Here is a 23,338-nt window from a genome sequence, read left to right as displayed (position 1 = left end):
TAACATCAAATAGTATCTAAAATACCATCACATACTAAACACACAGAAAACAAGCACATGTAGTTGGAAATATTTTAGTATTAGAAGTCAAAGACACATCTAGTCTTGACTCTACTGTATTTCCCGAAAATAAGACCAGGTTTTGTATTAATTTTTGCTCCAAAAGACGCATTAGGGCTTATTTTCAGGGGATGTCTCATTTTGTCATGTACAACAATCTAAATTTATTCAAATACAGTCATGTCATCTTCTTCTGGAACATTGTCATAACTCTCCAAACACCGAATTCTAGTTTGAATTTCTTGCGACTCCATTTCCTGTAGAACCATTGGCCCCAATCTCTCATGTCCAGCAATAGAGCTCTCCTTAAATGAGCACTTCTTGTCCATGTAGCCTGCTCGTAGTGCATTGACAACACAGGTGTCAGTGATTTTATCCCATGAATTCTTCATCCAAATCACAACCTCTTGTAGGCTAGGCTTCACAAAGTTTCCACGCTGATTTCTCTCCATTCTATTTTCTATGTAGTCATTGATTTCCATGTGCAAATCGTCCTTGAATGGCTTGTTTATTGCAACATCAAGAGTCTGGAGATAGGCAGTCATTCCTGCGGGAATCATTATTTGATCTAGTCTTCTCTCGGCAAGGAAGTTCTTCACGTCGTTAGTGCGGTGAGTGCTGGCTGAATCCCAGACTAGCAAACCTCTTTGGCCACCTCGCAAAACAAGTGGCAGCATTAAATTGATCCACTTCCTTATAACTGCTTGTGTGCACCAGGCCTTTTCGGTTTCAAGAACATAAATGCTTGAAACACATTCAACCTTATCTTTCTTGACTTTAGTGATGATTAGAGGTGGGGTTTTCTCTCCATTCAGACGAATTTCCAAAATACAGGAAACATGTATGCTTTCCTAATCAGTGGAGGGAATGCAGACTGACGAGGCACCCCTCTGACCAATTGTTGTTTGAGATCCTTGGCCCATAAATGCTGCAGTTTCATCCATAGCAGTCATGTTGGAGAGTTGGTATTTAGAAAAGTCGATGCCATCAACAAAGGACTTGAATGCAAGTGCACATTTAATAACTTCAGTATCTTCCAGCTTGAACAGTGTTGTCAATCTTAGAGACAGTTCATATCGCTGAAGGAAGCCATCCAGCCAGTGTTGTGATGCTTTGAATTCTTTGGGGGATATTTCTAACTGTGGTGCCATTGCAAGGGTAAATGCTTGAATATCAGCCCTGAGCACAACCAAAGCCTTTGCTCTCCTGTCAGCAATCTATTCACAGATGATATCTTCCAGCTCAGGAAATAATGGTTGCCGACCTGATCCACACTTGCGCTTCTCAGCATTTCCCTCGTACACCTGTTGACTGAGGTTACCATACTCTGCTTGCCATTTTCGGACCATTTGGAGATCCAACTTCTCTTTGCAGAAAGCGGTAAGATTCTTGCCCGGGAGTCCTCCATGATTCCTTTCTTGTACTCGACGGAATAGCTCTTTCTTTCTGCACTCATCTTGTCTGGGGGTCAAAATATTATTCCCTTTTAATCTACCATTAAATCAAGTGTTAGTTGAAGATTTATGAACAGGAGTGGCAACAAAAATGATGACAGTTAAGAATGATGGTCCGCACAAAAGCGACGAAAAATTGCAGGCAACAAAATTCAGAAAACATTTCTTTATTTCACACTAGTGTATTTAGTACATCCGTTACAACACATGACGTACTAAATTATTAAGATTCATATTAGATACAACCACGTACGTCTGTTATCAAGTGCACACATTATTCGTGCGTTGTGTCTGTACTCTTATTGGTTATTTGGCATTAAGTCTCGAGTTCATCTGTTTACCTCTCCTCCAAAGGCACCTGATAGGTTATTTACAAATACTTAATTTATAATAATTTATTTTAAGTATTAATGTCAATAATGTTATTTATTTATATTTAATTATATATTATTATTATTTTATAATTCAATACGTCCATCGTGTGTTGCAACAGACATATTAAATGCATCTGCCTGTCTGACGATCTTAAATGGGGCTTATATTTGGGGTAGGGCTTATGTTATGAGCATCCTGAAAAATCATGCTAGGGCTTATTTTCTGGTTAGGTCTTATTTTCAGGGAAATATGGTATTATTAACTGTGTAAACTTAGGCCTAATCTACTCTGGTTCAATGAGCTTCAGTTGCCTAATTGATAAAATGCATACTTGTGTTACCTTTTTGGATTTTGCCAGTCGGGTAAGTGTTTGGGTATATTTATTTTGTATTTCTTCCATCGTGAGGTTGAGCAACTTTTCATATATATATATATATATAAAGGTATTTCCTTTTCTGTTGATATCCTTGACCCATTTTTTCTGCTAGGTGATTGGTCATTTTCTTATATATTTCAAGGAGCTCTTTGTATGTTAGAGATATTAGCTCGTTGTAATATGAGTGGCAGTTTTTTCCCATTAATTTTTATTTGACATTGTTTAAACTTTTTTTTTTTTGCTATCCACTTCCTGATTCTGATGTAACTGACTATGTCAATCTTTAATTTTATGGCCTTCTCCATGGTTTCTTCTTCCGCTTTCCTTGTTACTTTTATGATTTCTTTTTGTCTTCTTTTTCAAACATTTAGATCTTTGATTTGCTTGAAGTTTATCCTGGCTTATGGTGATAGGTGTGATTCAACATCTTTTCCTCCAAGGCTGTTCTGTAATAACATTATGTACTACAGAGATAACTTCTTCCTCAACCAATCTGAGATGCTAACTTTATCATATGCTAAACTTCCATAAGTGTATGATTTATTTCTGGATTAAACTCTATTCTAATGGTCTGTTTATTCATGTACCCATGTCATACTGTTTCAGTGTTTAATGAGGGAGGTATTTTTCGGCTATATTCTTAGCAATAGGGGTGGGGTGGGATTATGCTGTGTGTGTATACATATAAAACTTAGGAAGAATTTACTCACAGTGTTGGGTATTCCTAACTGAAAATATTTTAATATAGTTCTCACCTATATTTTTGGCATAAATTGTGCTGCCCTAATTGCCCTAATGAAATAGTTGTGAGTCACAAGATCCTAATTCACAAACTGACAAAACAAAGAAAAATAAATAAACCAATATAACATAAGAACTAGAAAACATATTTGTCACTACAAAATGGAATCTTTTGGTAAGATGAAGTCTTCTTGAAATTTGGTTTGTTCCTAACCTGGTTCAGTTCTTACTATGTTCTTGTTCGGCTCCTGACCGCTGGTTCCATCTCCTACTTTAAATTCTGCTCCTATTGTTTGGACTTGATTTTTTTTTTTTTGTATTTATTTATTTATTGTATTAAATTTATTGGGGTGACATTGGTTAGTAAAATTATATAGGTTTCAACTGTACAATTCTATAATACATTATCTATTGCATTGTGTATTCACAATACAGGGTCAGTTCTCCTTCCATTCCCATATATTTGACCCCCTTTATCTTCTTTTACCATTCCTTCTCCCCTTACCTCTGGTAACCACTAAGCTTTTGTATAGAGTTTGTGTTTGTCTTGCTTGTTTCTTGCTTTCAGTTTTGTATCTCACATATGAGTGAAATCATATGGTTCTCAACTTTTTCTGACTTATTTCGCTTAGTATAATAATCTCAAGACCCATCTGTGTTGTCGAAAAGGGCAGTATTTCATCTTCTTATGGCAGAGTAGTATTCCATTGTGTATATATATACCACATCTTCTTTAGCCAATCATCTATTGAAGGACACTTGGGTTGTATCCATGTATTAGCCACTGTGAATAATGCTGCAATGAACATAGGGGTACATATATCTTTATGTATAAATGTTTTCAGATTTTTTTGGTAGATACCCAGAAGAGGGACTGCTGGGTCACATGGTAATTCTATTCTCAATTTTTTGAGGAAGCTCCATACTGTTTCTCATAGTGGTTATACCAACTTATATCCCCACCGACAATGTTTGAGGGTTCCTTTATTACCACAGCCTCTTCAACGCTTGTCATTACTTGTCTTGTTGATAATAGTCATTCTAACAGGTGTGAGGTGGTAGCTCATTGTGGTTTTGATTTGCATTTCCCTAATAGCTAGTGAAGCTGAGCATTTTTCATATATCTGTTGGCCGTTTGTATGTCTGTCACTATATACCAAAATTAACTCAAAATGAATCAAAGACCTGAACATAAGAACTGAAACAATAAACTGCATAGAAGAAAGCATAGGTACTAAACTTATGGACCTGGAGTTCAGAGAGAATTTTATGAATTTGACCTCAAAGGCATGGGAAGTAAAAGCAAAAATAAATGAATGGTCTATATCAAACTAAAAAGCTTCTGCACAGCAAAAGAAATCATCAACAAAAAAAGGGGGCAAACAACTGATGGGAGAAGATATTTGCAAACAAAACCTCTGATAAGGCACTAATATCCAAAATATATAAGGAACTCATACAACAACAAAAAAACCCAAACAATCCAATTAAAAAATGGGCAGAGGACCCGAAGAGACATTTCTCCCAAGTGGAATTGACTTTTGCAATTTCATTTTCCTAGCTTTTCATTCTATTTTCCTCTCTTGTGCAACTGTCCTTTTTCTGATTCATTAATAGGCTTATTTGTGGTATTGTCTAATGATTTATAAATACTTTTCATTGCAGAGCCGAGAATGTGATTAGATTCACAGAAAAGGAACCTCTGATGTTCAAAGGAGAATGTTTCAAGTACCAGGTTCAACTGGATTCTTTTTCTTACATAGCATCTATTGCTCGAAACCATGCCATTTACTCTGGTTCCTATTTCAACCCTGTGTTTTCTATAGAGTTATTTCCTTTTCTTCAAGTCCTGCCTTTTTTTCCTTCATTGATGGAAACAATATATGACTTTAAAAAAATATTACCTAAGATTATCTAGCTTTTTAATAATGTTTGCTGGAATCAATTTTGGACTGTTTTTAAGAATGATGCACAGTTGTTACTCTGAAATTTCTTTTTATAGTACATCTTGGCCAGGATGGCTCAATTGGTTAGAGTGCAAGCTCTGGGCAATGGTGCTGCCGGCTCAATTCTCACATGGACCAGCAAGCTGCGCCCTCCACAACTAGAATGAAGTCAACGAGCTGCTGCTCATCTCCTGGGTGGCCAGATGGCTTAGTTGGTTGGAGCGCTGGCTCCCAACCACAAGATTGTCAGTTCGACTCTGACTCCCGCAAGGGATGGTGGGCTGCGCCCCCAGCAAGTAAGATTGAAAGGACAACAAATTGACTTGGAAAAGTCCCAGAAGTACACACTCTTCCCCAATAAAGTCCTGTTCCCTTTCCCCAATACAATCTTTAAAAAACAAATAAAAAAATCACAAACTTTTTTTGTTCACTGTTTATTTTATGAAAATACTACTTTCTCAAATCTTTCTGAAGAAACTAGTTACAATACTCTAAGTTTTTTTCTGCTCCAGAATTTTGTTGTTTGTTTACTCTGGGGAGGGGGTTCAGTTCTGTTTATTGAGATTTTCTCTTTTGTTCCATTAATTTTCTTCCATTTTCTGATGGTCTATGGTTGTGTGTTCCAACTTATGAATGAAAGAGAGTAAATGTTTTCTTTCTGCTGTTATGGGCCATTCATTTAAATGAGAGAGTTGAGTACAATATCTGTACATGTGGACAAGAAAATTTGTCTAGCAGACTTCACTCTAGAGTCCTCAGGTAGAAAGTAGGCTCTCTTCTCCAAAATGACAAAATGTAGAGTGTCCTAATCTGGAGACTATTCATTTTGACAGTTCCAGCCTACTCCTAGCAAATCTTCAATTAATTTATTCAAAATATATATTTAAATTCCGTGTTTGTTTTTTTTTTGTGTGTGTGTTTTTTTTTTTTAAATTATAGAAGCATTACTTGTTCACTGTAAAATTCAAATACTGGAAAAGCACCATGCTTCAGTCCTCTTTTTCCTTTTACCATTTTGAGACCCTTAAATTCTATTCCATAACACAGTCTGATTTAAAATATATATTAATTCTAACATGCATTTATACTCATTTTCAAAAAGCTAATAGTATGTATGTTGCAATTCTAGTATATCCAATACATAAGAAAATTACAGTCAAGAATGAATGAACCATTCATTAAAATTAATAAATGCAGTATTACATCTGATCATATAATTGAAACTTAGCATGAAACTGAAACAAAACAATAACAACCACATTGCAATACAATAATTACTCTTGAAAATGGAAGAGTTAGAGGCAAGAACATTCTTATGAAATTTCCAGATGATGATGATGATAATGATTGTTACTGTACAAATAATCTCTATGAAAGTGAGATACTGCTTTCTTGAATCCAAAAGCGCATATCTTGGCCATTTAATATAAACTATTTGCATGGAGTGGTGGCATATTAAAACAGCTCAACTGCAGAGCAGCTGCTTAACAGTATTGCATAGTTCATGCCAATAAATTGCTGAAAGTTGTAAACTCTGCAAAGATGTTGGCAAGGGGACACATAGATGGCATTTCTTGATGAAAATAGCTCTGACAAGTATAATGCTAACTATGTTCTCCATTGGAGGTTATTAAATGTAAGTGCTTTTATATAGGAATAACGAAGTATCATAACTAACAGGTCAGATAATTCTGTGCATCATTTCTACTTGAGGTAAATCCAAGGTAAAAACTACCTTCGTTTAAAACCATACCTACAATATTTAAACTTTATCTAAAAGGGTATTTAAAAAACACTTTATTACAGCAATTTTCAAAGATACAAAGAGAAGAGAGCTTAGCACATCGAGCCTTCAGTTTCTATTGCCCACCTTGATCAATTATCAACATTTTTTGCAATGTTGTTTTTAAAAACAGTTTTATTGAGATATAATTAACACATTACACAGTCACCCATTTAAAGAGTATAAATAAATGGTCTTTAGTATATTCACGGACACATGCAACCATTACTGTAGTCAACTTTTAAACTTTTTTATCACCTCCAAAAGAAATCCTGACTCCTCTAGTTATCACTCCTCTATCCCACCTTGCCCCCGACTTCCAAGTCCTAAGCAATCTCTAATCAACTTTCTGTCTCTGTAGATTTCCCTGCTGTAGACATTTCATATGAATGGAAGCATTTAATATGTGGTCTTTTGTGATTGGCTCCTTTCACTTTGTATAATTTTTTTCAAGGTTCATCCATGTTATAGCATTTATTAGTACTTCATTCCTTTTTATGGCTGAATAATATTCTATTGTATGGCTGTACCATATTTTGTTTATCCATTCGTCAGCTGATGGACAGTTGGGTTGTTTCCATCTTTTGGCTACTGTGAATAGTGCTGCTATAAACATTCACACACAAGTTTTTGCTGTGGACATGTTTTAATTTCTCTTGGCTATACACCTCAGAATGGAATTGCTGGGTCATAGTAACTATGTTTAATTGTTTGAGGAACTGCCAGATTGTTTTGTCAACACTGTTTTATCTATTTCCTTGCCAGTTTTGGGGAAAATATTTTGAAGCAGATTTCAGACCTCAGGTCATTTCACTTGTAAAGACTTCAGTAGAGATTTTTAACCGATGAAGATTAAAAAAACACACACATCAAAATATTAATATCATTATCACATCTAACACAATTAATAGTTTAAAAGAAAATGCAAATTTCATTCATAGTTATCCATTCTATACTGAGTGCTCAGTAAGAATTTTAAATTATCAAATCGAATTTTAGGACCGTTTAATGTATGATTTTTGACGACGTTAAAATACATCTTCAGTGTCAATGCACTAAACTCTAAATACTAGACAAAACAGATGTGTATGGCAAAATTGTTAAAGAATAGCATATGTATCTACAACCGTAAACTGCTGTTTTCCACCATCCTGCAGTCTTCCATCTAAATACTTGCTCCCATTTGTAAGCTAACCTCATCCTAGGATTGTCTTTTAACATCAAGAGGAGAATATAAAGTTTTTAGGTGTGGACAGAGGAAGAGAAAGAACAAGAATTCACATTACTGAATATCTACTATGTACCAGGCTTTGTGTTAAGTATTTTACATAAAAATTCAATCCTCTCCTAAATATCAGGAGGTAGATATTACTTCAATTGTGAAGATGAAGAAAGTGAGGTTTAGGAGGTTTTAAGAAATTTAGCCAAGGTCATTAGCTATTAAGAAGTAAAAGTAGGATTTAAATGCAGGTCTTTTAGGGTTCAGAGCCGTCATTAATTACACAATAACACATATGCCTTCTATTAAGGCCTTTGACACAAAAAATTTCATATTTGGAAGGGATCTTCAAGTTATTTAACCCAGCCTCTGTATAAAACAAAGCAAAACAAGAACAATAACAAAACTACAAAACGAGTCTCCTTATAACGTCTATCCTTAGATTTTAATTCCAACCCTTGGAGACATGGATTCATCATCTTGCTTGTTTTCCTCAGATTATCTGCTGGTATGAAAAGTTTGGGGCCTAGAACAGAACACAGAAAGAAGTCCTGGCCAGAGCAGAGCACAGCAGAGCAGAGCAGAATAAGGCCTATCTACACCTTAGTCTAAAGCATTTCAGGTGACATAAACATTTTTGGAGCCACACGCTATCTATGACTGAAAGCTTAGTGAGAGCTCAAGTGTTTACATGAATGAGAGATAACTGTGCTGTCATAGCCTAGGGGACACAACTAATCACCTGAAACATTCTTTCCTGATCTTGGATGTTATCTTAAGGTCATTCTCAGCAGTGATCCAGGTAGAGGAAGCTAGTATTAACATGCTCAAGTAGGCCCCTGAGTTGAAGTCTACTGCCAATGTTGACTTAAAACAGAAGTGTGGGCACCTGATTCTGTTCTATTTGTATGGACCCTTCAGCTCACCTGACTACTGAACAGCAGCGTGGACGTCTGGCTGCTGTGTCCTCTGGTACGCATGTCCTCCTGGTGCCTGGCTTTCCCTGCTGTGGTGCTCAGCTAGCTGCTGTCTGGTTTCTGGCCTTTAATGTTTCCGTGTAATCTGACAGTTTTTGATGCATATTCTTGCTGATGTGCATCGTCAGTTTCAGACTCTAAACTCTACTCTCTGTTTTGAGCACCGATTTCCAGAGTGTGACCCACTCCCAGTGCCAATACTTTCTCCATGTTGTGTTTCCAGCCTCCGCTCAGCGTTGGCTCTTTGATATGTGATCAGTGACTTGGTACCTAAGAGAATTATAACCATAATTATCTCTTATCATTGTCAATGTTCTCTCTTGGCCAGTACACGTTTCCAGAGACTTATTTTATAGCTTGGCAATTTGTTCTGTGTGTCTCCTTATGTCCTACAATTGTTTGGTTTGTTATACTAATCAAACTGGTACTATACTAAGAGAGTCATAAAAACACAGGGATAGAAATGATAGCAAGAGGTCATTTACTTACTTGTTCTTTACTGATAAAAAAAAGTCAGAGAAGTGTACTACTTTGTAAAAAAAAAAAATACCAAACTTCTAAAATGTAGTGGAAAAATAAACACTTCATTAAAAATAAAAGAAGGAAAGAAAATGACAGGGGCAGCCGGTTAGCTCATTTGTTTAGGGCGCAGTGCTCTTAACAACAAGGTTGCCGGTTCTATCCCTGCATGGGCCACTGGAAAAACACACTTAAATAAAAGTTAAAAAAAAAAAAAATAGAAAAAAGAAAATGACATGTCTATACAATACAAAATAGATGTGAAAATGTGATGTGGAAAAAGTTGAAAGGGCATATATACACAGGTAAAATATTTTTATGATGAGATAGTATATTGCTTCACACAAGACAGTTTTACTTGCAGGATACAACAAAGGTATTTGTAATTTTAAAGAAGATGATGATAAGATTAAAGAAGAAGCAAAGATACTTATGAAAATAAAAATAATTTGACCGACTTCTACTAAGTTCTGTACAAGTCTACATAAATATAGAGATCCACAGAATACAATCTAAAAGAAATTCAAGTATCTTATATGCAACTCAAAACTGAGGAGAGTTTACTGGCCACAGAATGGGCAACTGAGATTTAGTTACTGCTGCTGTGAAATGGGTATAAGACCATCATGGGTCTCTTGTGAGGCTTAAGTGGAATATATGAAAATAAAAAGAACTATAAAGTAATATACAAATATTAAACATTATTATTATGAACTGAAAAATACTTATTTTGGGGAAAAGCTTAATGCCCTTTTAAATTCTACAAAGCATAAGCAAGAAGCCATTTCTCTCATTCTGGAGGGATAATTTAAAACTTTTCTGTTCTGTGATTGCTTATTCCCAGGTATACTTGGTTAAAAGCAAACTATAACTGATCCTTATGTATGGTAGTATAACATAATTGATCTAAAAGTGTTTTAAATGTTTTGGAAGAAAAAAGTTATAAAAACTCATCAGGATATTATTATTACTGTTATACAATAGGTTTGGTTCTGTATATTTAAAGTATATGTAAAGTCAACATTTACAATGAATATTTTTTGCAATATTTTTCTCCCTGAATTTCCTCAGAGTTGAAAGCACATACCCTTACATGAAAAAAATAAGCATTCTAAAACTTTATAGGGAAAGTACGACTTATCCTGTATGTGTGCTTTGGGTTTCACCATAGCAATCTTTCTTTAAAATACTCACTTACATTCAATCAAAAACAAATTTTAACTTGAAGAGTACCACTATGATGAGAAATGTATGAATCTGAGAAATAATTACGTCTTCACTGAAAGAAAAATTAACTTACCCACTCAGTGTTTTTTTCCCCAGTCATCCTGACTGTAAAACTTAACTACATAGATGTTTAAGAAAAACATGTAAAAAGGTATTCTTAAAAAAATTTCAAAACAGTTAAGTATGAACCAAAAAGAATGACACACATATAGAAAAATGTAATTTGTTTGCACTCTTTATGAAGTAGATTGCCTAAGGGGCACTTGTGATGCTGAAATGTTCCTGAAACTTTCCGAGAAATCACAAAGAACATAGGAGTTAGAATCCTGGAACATAAACATACCATGAAAAAATGATAATTATACTGTGACTTCACTTTTAAGAAAACTGGCTAACTGCAGGGTTTGTTTTCTTTTTGTTAAGTGACAGGCTCTGCAGTTAAGAGGCAAGTTACCTGGGACAGTGAGAGTTAGTCCGCCAGTCAGACAAGTGTGGGGCCTGGCACATCCTAGGTACTTAGTGAAGAGTGCTGGCTATGCCTGTGGGCCCTGGCAGAGAAGACTGGCAGGAGAACTGAGGGCAAGGGTAGAAGAATCCTGGGTCTTAGGCAGATCTGATATTGATCGTATAGCCCACAAATATATATTACTACTTAGAGGCTTCATACCATAGAGGTTGCTGTGGGTACAGCTACCATGTCCAGGCAGGGTTTTAGGAGTAGCTTTATTCTAGGCAAAGTTTTCAGAGATGACTTCCTATTGGCTACTTGCAGATAGTTCTCTACAATTTTTTTTTTTTTTTTAAAGATTTTATTGGGGAAGGGGAACAGGACTTTATTGAGGAACAGGGTGTACTTCCAGGACTTTTTTCCAAGTCAAGTTGTTGTCCTTTCAATCTTAGTTGTGGAGGGTTCTGTTCAGCTTCAAGCTGTTGTTCTTTTAGTCTTACTTGTGGAGGGCGCAGCTCAGCTCCAGGTCCAGTTGCCATTGCTAGTTGCAGGGGGCACAGCCCACCATCCCTTGCGGGACTCGAGGAATTGAACTGGCAACTTTGTGGTTGAGAGCCCACGCTCCAACCAACAACTGAGCCATCTGGGAGGCAGCTCAGCTCAAGGTGCCATGTTCAATCTTAGTTGCAGGGGGCAGAGCCCACCATCCCTTGCGGGACTCGAGGAATTGAACTGGCAACCTTGTGGTTGAGAGCCCACTGGCCCATGTGGGAATCGAACGGGCAGCCTTCAGAGTTAGGAGCACGGAGCTCTAACCACCTGAGCCACCGGGCCGGCCCTCTACAATTGTCTTGGGTGTAGGAGAACTTCTGTCCTTTTTTAGTTGAAATATCAGTTATCAGAATGAATTTTACTTTTTGAGGCGGCGGTAATAAGGGTATGTTAAAGGCTAGTTTCTAAAGCTTCCTATTTGCCTTTTCTATTTGACAGCTTCTAGTGCAATTATTATTGAAGACTGGAAAGGACCATAATTAGTTTAAAAAACATTCATGGAGAATTTTCCTCAAAACTCTGACCCTGTATCTTTTTGCCATTAGGTGGAAACTCCTTACATTCTTACCACCGTATCACATACTTACTTGTACCTCAACATAATCTTCATCTCTACTTTTCAAAATGGAAAAGGTGCCCCTCCTATCTAAAGTTAAATCCCATCACTTTGCTCTGGATCTCCTTCTTTTGTACTTTTGCTCAACTGACTATTATTTCTCTTTTGTACTTTTTACGTCTCTCTCTGGCTCCGTCCTATCATCATTCAAATTGGATACTCTCCAACTCTGGGAAGAAGTCCTTGGTCTCAGGCTCCCTCTCTGATCATCCTATATTTTGCTATTCATATATCTTAAGGGCTATTTTTCCTATGATTACTTTTCAATTTCTACTCATTTATCATTTCACAGTAATCTGTTTTAGCTCTACTGCAAGTCCTTCATTATCTTGTTAAATCCAAATCACACTTCCTTTTTTATCTTTCTTTTACCTGGCCCTTTGATAGCCTATTCACTGCTGACAAGTCCCTTCCTTCTGAATGGTTATCTTGGCTTCACTGACTCGACTCTACTGATGTTCCTGCCATCTCTCTGGTCATTGCTCGTTCTTTGTGTAAGTGCTTTTTCCTCTGCCCAGCCCTTAAATGGTGTTGCTCTCCAATATTATGCTCAGTACTCTATTAGACATTTGGCTGATTAAAGGTAGTTTTCCTGCTCTTGGAAAGTTTACATTCTACAGACACATGATGAAATATATAGAAAAGAAAATCAGAATTAGAGTTTCCAAAGGTAAATATGAGTGGATAAAAATGGATGAAAAATGAAAGCCATTGACGATTCCCGAGAGGTATAGTCAACAAGAAAGAATCCATTCGTGGGAATCACATTTCTTGTACTCAAAACTGAATGTTTAATTTGAAGCCCTGCTACTATTATCTAAGAGTGAGATCCTATTACTTGATCTTTTCCTTTACCTCTTTTTAACCCAATTATTTAAGGTTTATATTTTAGATTTTTACACCTATTAGTGAAGACATTTAAGAGTAAAGAAGATTATAACTCACTTGAACAAAACAAAAAAGTTATTCTGAGGCATCGAAAGTGAAAGAGGGAGGGAAAAAAAGAGATCATAACACCTGGATAAGATATTCAGCTCTGGGTTTTCTGGCTAGTAAGACAAAAAGGAAATACATTAAATTACATAGTTTTCATTTTCTGACGAAAAAGAAAGACAACTTCATCTACAGAGGCAAAAATTTTCCTGGAACTAGAGCAAGTAATAATTCATCACGAAAGTTTTTTTTGTAAAGGGGACTAAGGAGGAAGATCATAAGCTTTTATTTCAGATAAAAAAAAAAAAGTATTTACTTCTAGTTTTGACAGTAAGTATGTAATCATAGTTGAGTTACTTAATTCTTACCGGCATCAGTTTCATCTGTAAAAGTGGGGACATCGATATTTATCTCAGTGGACTTGTAGTAAAGACTAAATTATGTAATATAAATAGAAGTACTTAGTAGACTGCCTTAAATAGTTTCACAAAACAAAGAGAGATGACACCAGATCTTGTTTTGATCTTCCATAAAGGCAGAGGCCATGACATTAAAATGTATCTTAATGGAAGGAATTTAGTGAGGAAAGATTTTGCCTCCTCCCATCACTGTGCTTTATGAAGGTTTCACTGAATACAGGGATAGAACTTGGAAAATTTAAAATGGAGAGATGTAAACATGAGATTGCAATTCACGTAGGTATGAGACTGTAATTCAATTCATGATCACAGTTTTTATTATTTGTTGTACAGATCCTTTAACCTAATATATTTACCCATCTGTGCTGAGCTTTCTAGTCTGAAAAGGCAAACTAAAAGTGCTATTTTTCTCCATACCCAACCTCTCTTCACATTTTAATAATTTTTTATTATTAATACATTTGCTCTAATGAAAAGTTGAGAAACAAAATCACCTAATACACCATTCGCAATTCCAAATACACACAACTGTTTTTTGCATATATAAAATGCTAAGAATTTATAGACTAGGAGGCCAATAAGAATTTTATCACTGCTAGAAATGTTTGTATCACAATTGAATTCCTAACAGGAGAGGAGTTACTTCTAAACTAACAATTCTTAGCTAACACTAATAAAGAAAATAAAAACCCTGTGTGGCCATGATCCAAATGTCCTAGAATTGTCAACCTAGAATTATCCCACCTGTTTCCTTTCTTCATTTACTACATACTTGATAACTATGTAAATGAGCTGGTGATCTCACTTCATAGTACGTGACCATATACATGTCTTATCAGAACGAAGTGACACTGCTTAAAAGGTTACGAGCTGTCCAGCACAAAAAAGAAAATGAAAAAACTTTAAAATGTTCATTTGGTCTCTTTATGAATCAGTCATATAAACTGAGAAAATTTAGCAGATTCAAACAATGACTCATATTAGGTCCCTTTCCCAGGGCCCTGACTGGGTGAGGGAAAATCTCAGGTGCCCACCCTGCTTGGTGCACACCTTTGAGAGTGGACACCTACATTTGTGCCCTAGGTGCCTTGCTTGCTTCACATTAGCTCAGCCTGATTTTTACTTTCAAAAAATTATATTTATCAGAGCCATTCTTATCCAACTGTATCTATTGGCTATACTGAGCCTTTGACCCCAAGAGCTATAAAATGAGTAAATCAATCCTGCAGACTCTGTTTCATCAAGTAAACATTCAAGTGCGGGCCCCAGACCTTCCCTGAATCACTGGCTTCTCTGTTTCCATAAAAGTTTGCACTTGCTTTTGCATCTGCACGTACTATGCAATTGGTATTAAATTGTTTCTCAGAAAAGATTAAAAACTTGTATCAGACTTTTTGTTTTTAAACTTTGCTTTGTAAAGAACAAAAGGTTACTTTAGATGTTGGCATTAAAAAAAAGTTACAATGTTGGATTATTAAAATATAATGGCCAAAATGAAGAAGTATTAACAAATGCATGAATATTAACTGACAATTATTTAATCAAATGTGCATCCATGTGAAATTCACTGATGCCACGCTAATAGTAGGCAATTTATATGAGTAATTTCATCCTGCTTGTATTTAATTTTCATGTTTAAATATTTTGTTCTAAACCTATTCAATTTTCAGACCAGTGAATAAAACTTTTAATTTTTATTGGGACTCATGAATAATGTGATTCCAAGCATGATGTACAAAATATATAAATTAAAGTTGCTCATGTATTTTTCAGAGTCTAGCATAATCTTCTAAAATCAAGAAAATTGCCATTCTGAAAATACTTGTTATGCAGCTTTACAGAAATAAAAGTTGGTATGACCGAATGGACATCTGTAGTTACTGTCTCTTAAATATTCAATTTAAACACAATTGTGAAAAATCCACACAGTGAATGAATCAGGATTCCACAGTGAAGAAACAATTATTTGAAGGCAGAATCCTAGGACATAAGAGACAGTAGATAAGGCTTGGAATGTTGGAAATCAGAAAAACGAATAAATACCTTCAGAGAACCTTTTCCTAGTCTGTAACCTGTTGTTAGATCTACTTATCTACCTAAAAGTCATCTCTAAAATCTAGTCCAGCGATACCTTCTATCTCTTTCACCCATCATATAAAATACACCTTTAAGAGAACTTACTCCAAAGGTCATTTCTAAGAGACAATCCCCCAATCTCCCTGAAACCATTTCTAGGATATGCACCTTTGAACTGCTTCCAGTAATAGTTCCTAGTTGATCTCGCTAAATCATATCCTTCCAATAATTTCTTACCAAATACCTAGTATATCTTTCCCAGATTGGAAAAATGTCTTCAGGATACTCGTAAACCAATGATCTGTTATCCTAACAGAGAAACCATTTGTTTCTCTGTTAGGATAACAAAATGGTAAAAACATGGCTAAGACAAGACACTGATAGTTCAGTGGAAAAAAATGTATTAGATTGAAAAGCTAGGTTTAACGATATCAACTGCTGGTGAGCACGCTGAGCAATTGGAACTCTCATTCATTCTGGTGGGAATGCAAAAGGTACAGTCACTTTGGAAAATAGTTTGACAGTTTCTTTTAAAATTAAACATACACTTTCCATATGACCCAGCAATCCTGCCCCTGGGTATTTACCAAGAGAAATAAAACCTTGTATTTACACAAAAACACATACAAAATTGTTTACAGCAGCTTTATTTATAAAGATGACCTCAAATGGAAACAACTCAAATGTCCATCAAGTGGTGAATGGATTAAAAAACTGTGGTACATTCATACAATGGAATATTACTCAGTAATAAAAAGGAACACATGACTAATATTTGCAACAACACGGATGAATCTTTTTTATGGTACACGTGAAAATTCAGACTGAAAAGACTACTACTGATAATTACATTCATATGACATTCTGGAAAAGCATAGTGCAGGAAAAGGCAAAACTATAGGGATAGAAAGCAGACAAGTGGTTGCTAGGACTGCAGCTAGGGAAAAGGGTCACTACAAAGGGGGCATGAAGGAACTTTCTGGGGTGATGGAACTATTTTACATATTGACTGTGGTGATAGTTACACAACTGTGTAAGCAAAAATCATAGAACTGTATGCTAAAAGGGGTGAATTTTACTGTATGCGTATTATACCTCAATAAATCTGACTTAAACAACCGGGGTTCTCTTAGTTACTAACTGGCTTTGGGCAAGCCACCTAAAACTCATTTCTCCTTTTATAAAATGTGGATTATATTAACTATAAAAGATTTTTGGTGAGGAACAAATGAAAAAAAATCTTTATGAACTTTAAAGTTCAACACAAATATTGTACACTAGGCATAATGGGCATAGAATGATGAATAAGACAGAAATGCAGTAAAAAATTTTATAGTCTAGTGGGAGAAAGAGATAATGTAGAAATTCAATGACAGCGATATGAACAAGGCAACAAGGGTCTACAAGAAGTGGCATTCCAGGAACAAAAATTAACTATAAAATATAAACTATAAATTAATTCATAAGGAATAAAGTACCACAAGTTGAATATAAATAGGAGACGTTATTAACGAACATGGAAAACTAGGATCCAATAATCTTAACATAAGACTTAAAAAAAGCTTAAAGTGGTAAAAATTAAGACAAAATGGAAAAAGTACCTCACGATGATTTAGAAGTTGTTCTAAATCTAATGCCATTTGATTCTTCATCTGTAGTAAAGCTGACTTTTCTTTATTTAAATTGCTGGGGGAAAAAAACACCAAGTTTTAAAAAGTCATCATATTGTTTTAAATTTAATGAATAAATAGTAAATAGCAAAAGACTAAAGACAAACCTAACGTTTTGAATTAAAGATAAATTAAATTTATAGTGCATAAAGATATCAGACCAGCTACCGTAATGTTTGATTTAATCAATGGCCTAGTTTTTTCGTACCCAGGCTTTTAATAATCATTTGACAGTGCAACTGAGGTGCTTTCTTAGAATACTTTCCTGCCTAGTAGGCGATAAAATTAGTGTTAAATATGACTGTTTACTTCTGAAATATAAAAAAATGAGGTGGGACTTATACAAAAGGTAAAAAGAAAGTATGTATTGTCATTGAGAAATAAAAACATATATTTTTTATACATATATACTTATACATAAAACTCTATGGACATTGGAAGGCAAATTAAAACATTTACCCTTAAAATTGAAGTAGTACATAGTTTGTAATTTACCACACACTAAATTACCATGTATATAATTGAGTTAGATAAATGAATCAGATATTTGGTCTGTGGTAAACTTGAAAACACAATTTTCATCTCCAAATTCTTAGTTTAAGCTTCAATTTCTAAGTCTGCATTGTGAATTTCCCTTTAATGTGACCTATTTTCTGATAGGAAAGGGTAAGGCGCTTAATTGTTAAGGACATTATATTTTAAAAGATAAATACTTGAGGCTTATATTGTCTGGAGTTTTATTATTCAACATATAAAAATCAGAACCATTAAATGACATATTCTTTGACTGAATCTACTCAGCCAGCACTACAACAACAAATAAGAAAAGCAAAAATGAATTTAAGCAAACATAATTCCTTCAATGTCAACACAAAATCTGTGAAGGTAAAATTAATGAGAATTGTTCTGCTGAATAGGTAAGACGTTTTAAGTTGTAACTAAGAAAATGGAAAGCCACCAATTTTTAAAATATCAGGCAGGAAGCTTTTTAAAATTCAAGGTACAGTAGTAGGTATTCTGGAAGAACCGGTAATTCTTAAGGACTTAAGAGGAAAAAGCTCACATTCTCCTCCTTCCTAGTAATAGAGAATTTTCCCAAGGAAGCATCATAGTTAGTCCTCTGCGAAGAAAGACTACGTGCAATTCTGACTTGTTTCCAACTGTGCCACTGACTCAGCTGTGTGGTTTAAAGCACACTCCCTCCCCCACTGAACCTCAGTTTTCACATCTGTAAAAGTGGAAAATAATACTTGTGTATGTCAAAGGGATATGTGAATTATCTAATGAATAATTATGTAAAACATGAAACACATAAAACTCTATATAAATGCTATATAGTATTACTAGTTTAGATGAAAAACATGCATCTGCGGAAAACAGTAATTAAATGCCAATAAAGGTAAGCAGCTGGGCAGAAAAACAGATTGACTTTTGGAGTGAGGCGTCAGAGATCCTACTGAGTCGCAGAACTGAAAACAGCTAAATGATATAAAGGAAACTGAGTGCCATGTTCTGCCATCTTTTTCAGAATTAAAATAAATATTCAGTAAATAGAAATAGGAATTTTCAAAGAACAGGTATGTGTTAATGTTCATATACATGTACACATACACACAGTACATGTGTACATACACTCACATACAGTACATAAACTCTCCACACACATACTGTCAAATACCAACAGGTCCAGTAAATAAAACGTAGTGTAATTAAAACATTTTGACCGGATAATTCATTAAAAATGCTTTATATATAAAGTTTATTTCCCCCCAGAATAAAGCAAATATTCCATATTTAAATAGCTAAAATAACCATATAACATGGAACAAAATGTTGGTGGATAAACGGTTACAGAGCAACTCAGTTCTAGCTGCAGGATGTTGGTTTTATCACAAACAGTAAGGACTCCACAGACAAAACCTGGGTATGTATTTCCCCAGTCTGCCTTCTCACTCCTAAACCACAATGGAGACCACCTTCAACATGTAGGTCTCTAAAACTGACTATGATGATTATTATATTCTGTTTTCTCCCAGTATGTATGTAATTACTTAATAGAAGTTCAGTCTCCATAAAACACATTTCATAACAGTGGAAACTAACTTTTAAAAATACAAAGCTTCTATGCATGACTCATAAAGGAACTACAAAACAAATCTCCTTATAAGCACATCTATCGTGAATGGTATATAACACCCATAATTGTTCAATTTGCTGTTAATTATTACCCAGGAATTCATGTTTATGGCTCTACTTCACTGGCTATATGAAAACATATTCCTGATATCTTGTTCCTTCACTTCCTGGATCAATATACCCTGGCTTAGCCTTACAAAAGAACTTGACAATGTAGTCTTTTCTTCTTAAACTACTAGTTAAGAATAAACAAAAACTGACAACAGGGAAAGACAATGTTTCCCTGCTTCCTTCAGCTCTGAACTACAGATTGAACTATAGAACGCAGGCTGTCTCTTGTGGCTTTGTGGAGGAGAAATAACAGTACCTCCTTTAGAATGTATTATTACTTTAATGATAAGGAAATGTAAAGTAGTTAATAGTGATATCTCAAATGTTAGTATTTATGTTGGTAACAAGTTCATTTTATTGCATATTTACTCTAAAGTTTCTAGACATTGAATATATCATATAAATAGCTAAATTTGCAAGTTGTGGGTGTGGTATAGTGGTATTACTTTATTTTCTAAGATAATGATACAATTATTCAATTCTTTAAAGAGACTTTATCATATAAGCTAGAGAAACATTTAAAAAGATGATCAATTAATGTAAATATTCTTTGCTATTAAAATCAACACCTAGCAAAGAGGAATGGGGATTTTCAAGGAACATAATCACTTAGTAATCTTTTTGGATGGGTCATCCAGTGTTTAAATTTTGAAATAATGAAGGACAAAAGGAAGGGAAGTAACATTTTCTGAGTTTCTCCCATGTGCCAGAAGCTTTATATATGCCACTTCATTACTTTTTCACAACTATCCCTTGATGTTCACATTAATATCTGTATTTTCCAAACACATTTACCCGGAGAAAGAAAACCAGGTTGGTGTGCAGTGAAAGCCCAGGAGGATAATTCCACTACATGTGGAATGTCATCAGCTCAGAGGAGGGGTGATGGTAGATAGAACTATGATCTCTCTTGCTGTATCTGACTTGTTGACTGGGCTGAGTTTTTTATGGTATCACATCATTTCACTCATGTCATCAGGGTACATCTACAGCATCTCAAAGGCCATAATTGAACTACTGAAAGCACCTTCATTTTTCATATTAGAAGGTAGTTACTTTAATCAAGAGCAAGCTTTCATATCCTGTGAAATAGTAGTTCAGAATGTACTAAAATATTATACAATAAATTTATGAAACACAGATAGCTTTAAAGGACTCAGATGTTTAGCACAAAAATTTTTTTGTAGGTAATTCCATAATTGGCATAGTTTTTATGATTACTGTTGCTGTTATTAGGGGAGTCTTAATTTTTGTCCAAATTCAACATATTTTGAGAAATGTTATCTCACTTTTAAGATAATTTCAACACAAACATTTGTTAAATGTAAGAAAAATACTAATAGCAAACATTTATAGAGCATTTATAATGTGTAGGCACAGTGGCATACATATTACAAAGATCTTGTCGTTTAATCTTCAGCATAACCACTTAAATCAGGTGCTGTTAGTACCAATATCATTTCACAGATGAGAAAACTAGCTGTAGTGTCCAATATCATAGCTATTAGCCACAAGAAGCAATTAAAATTAATTTAATTTAAATAAAATAAAAAATTTACAACTCAAATACTCAACAGCAACATGTGGCTAGTGGCTATCACATGGGACAGCGCATATATGGAATACTGTTATCGTTGCACAAAGTTCTATTGAACAACGGAGGTTGAGAGAGTTCAACTGATTTGCTCCAATCCAAAACGAAGTACTGACCTGGACTGGAGCCCATGCAATTGATCTATAGAGCATGTATGTACTTCCTTTTAAAATTTGTTGTTTTTTTACAATATTATGGAATACTTTGAAAGAAGAGAGAAAATATAACCCCCATGTATCCATCACCCAGCCATAACAATTAACAACTCATGAATGCCCTACTTTTAAACCATTATTCTACATTATTAATATATATATAGTTTGCTCCTCTTCCTTAATTATAGCATTTAATGAAAAAGTATCCCTCATTCAGAAAAGGACATAGGGAGGCAGTATAACATAATGTAAGAGTATAGACTTAGAAAGCAGACAGATCTGGGTTCAAATTTTGGCCCCACCAACAAAGCTGCATGTTCTCAGATGAAAGTTGCTTAATTTCTCTAAGGCTCAATTTGCTCATCTTTATAATTTTCTCCTATCGTTAGCTATTATTTTTCTCTATTTCAACATTTTCAGCTTTTCTTAATTCTTAGTAAGATAAAAACTCAAATTTATTTGAAGAAAACTGTGAAAGGGGTAATTTTTTCAACAGGCCTTTTACATACCCCCTCCAAGATCACAAAGGTTAAATGACTCTATACAAAATTTCAATTGTAGCAGAATTATATAATACAGGAAGAAAAAGTTTTATTTGGGGTTCTTTCCTCAATTTCCCTAAGATAACCAGGTACCTAATGAATGATAAAACAGAATCTACTCCCAAAAGCTATTTATAGAATATTTGTTTAATTAATTCATTGAATTAACTTATTAATGCTGGTTACATATATTCTAAATAAATTTTTAACTTTAAATGTAATCTAGAAATAAATTGTTATTTATGTTGACATTTAAAGCATAAACATGATTTTAAATTATTTTATCAAATCATCAAAAACTTAATACCAGGAGTAAAGTTCTGGACCAATTATTTTGGTTGGGATAGAAATGAGAGAAGATAATTATTCTGATTCAACAAAAAGAACATTAATAGTTTGGAGTTAATAACCAACAGTTTTATGTTTTTGGTTATATACCGTAGGAAACCTGGATTTAATAACTATCTTCTTATTATTTTCCAATTTCTTAATTTTACAATTTAATTTCCCATCTAAATTCTTTGCTTCCATATTTATGAAATGGTAATTATCTAAGATTTATTCTAATAATCTTAAAATCTAATAAAAAGTAAGCCAAGTAACCAACCAATCACAAGTTAAAACTTCTTTCTTTATGTACAGCATCACTCTTTTACTGCAATTTAAAAAGACTAAAATGATCATATAGATGAATATGTAAAGAATTTGGATAATTATTAAATGGAGCAAGTCTTTTGGATAAGGTGTCATGTAAGAAAACAACTTCAAGGAAGTGAAAGAAATTTGTTTACATTTAGGTAATTCAGGGGTTACTTAAAGGTTTAGGGGAAGAAAAGCCTAAAAATTCCTTGGCAGAGTCAACACGAATCTAAATAAACACATACATTTTATGTTTGAAAAGTAATTTTGACTCCACAAATGGCATCTGGTTATAGTCGTCCTCTCCCTTTGGTTAGCTCACATCCCACTAAATATTTCTAGGGGAACAAAGACAGAATAACTGTCATGTGTTTTGTTAAAAGTATAGCGTTATGTCCAGGCTAACACTTCTGATAATAAGATGGAATGTGAACACCTAATGTGATGTGACTTAGTTTCTCTAGTAGATATTCAGCACTACATTTAAGACCACCTTCATTATGTAATTTTTTTCTTAACAATTTACAACCCAAATTAATCCACAGCAGTATTACATTTACTTCTTTATTATTCAAATAAAATATTTGTAGATGGTTTACCTGACATCTTTCTCAAGTTGAGTAATCCACTCCTTTAGTGAATCAATCTTAGAATCTCTCTGACGCACTGATTCAATAAGATATCTGTAAGGTTGTTGAGTTTGATTTAACAGAGAATTGGCCCTGTCAAGCTAAAGAAAAACAGATTGCATTAAAATCTAGAAATTTTTA

General features: G+C 34.5%; 1 protein-coding gene across 2 annotated transcripts in view; it reads right to left on the bottom strand.

The window, feature by feature from the left end:
- The window catches only part of PIBF1 (progesterone immunomodulatory binding factor 1), a 179,862-nt gene that overhangs the window by 16,336 nt on the left and 140,188 nt on the right, over positions 1 to 23,338 (bottom strand). For both annotated transcript variants that reach the window (XM_019738177.2, XM_019738176.2), the window contains exons 15-16: positions 23,168 to 23,298; positions 17,323 to 17,407 (exon numbers count right to left, since the gene is read on the bottom strand). In XM_019738177.2, coding sequence (XP_019593736.2) covers positions 17,323 to 17,407; positions 23,168 to 23,298 — 216 coding nt within the window. The remainder of the gene's footprint in view (positions 1 to 17,322; positions 17,408 to 23,167; positions 23,299 to 23,338) is intronic.

This window comes from Rhinolophus sinicus, linkage group LG04 (genome assembly GCF_036562045.2).
Source record: "Rhinolophus sinicus isolate RSC01 linkage group LG04, ASM3656204v1, whole genome shotgun sequence".
In the NCBI taxonomy this organism is placed as follows: domain Eukaryota; kingdom Metazoa; phylum Chordata; class Mammalia; order Chiroptera; family Rhinolophidae; genus Rhinolophus; species Rhinolophus sinicus.
This window is presented reverse-complemented; position numbering and strand designations above follow the sequence as displayed.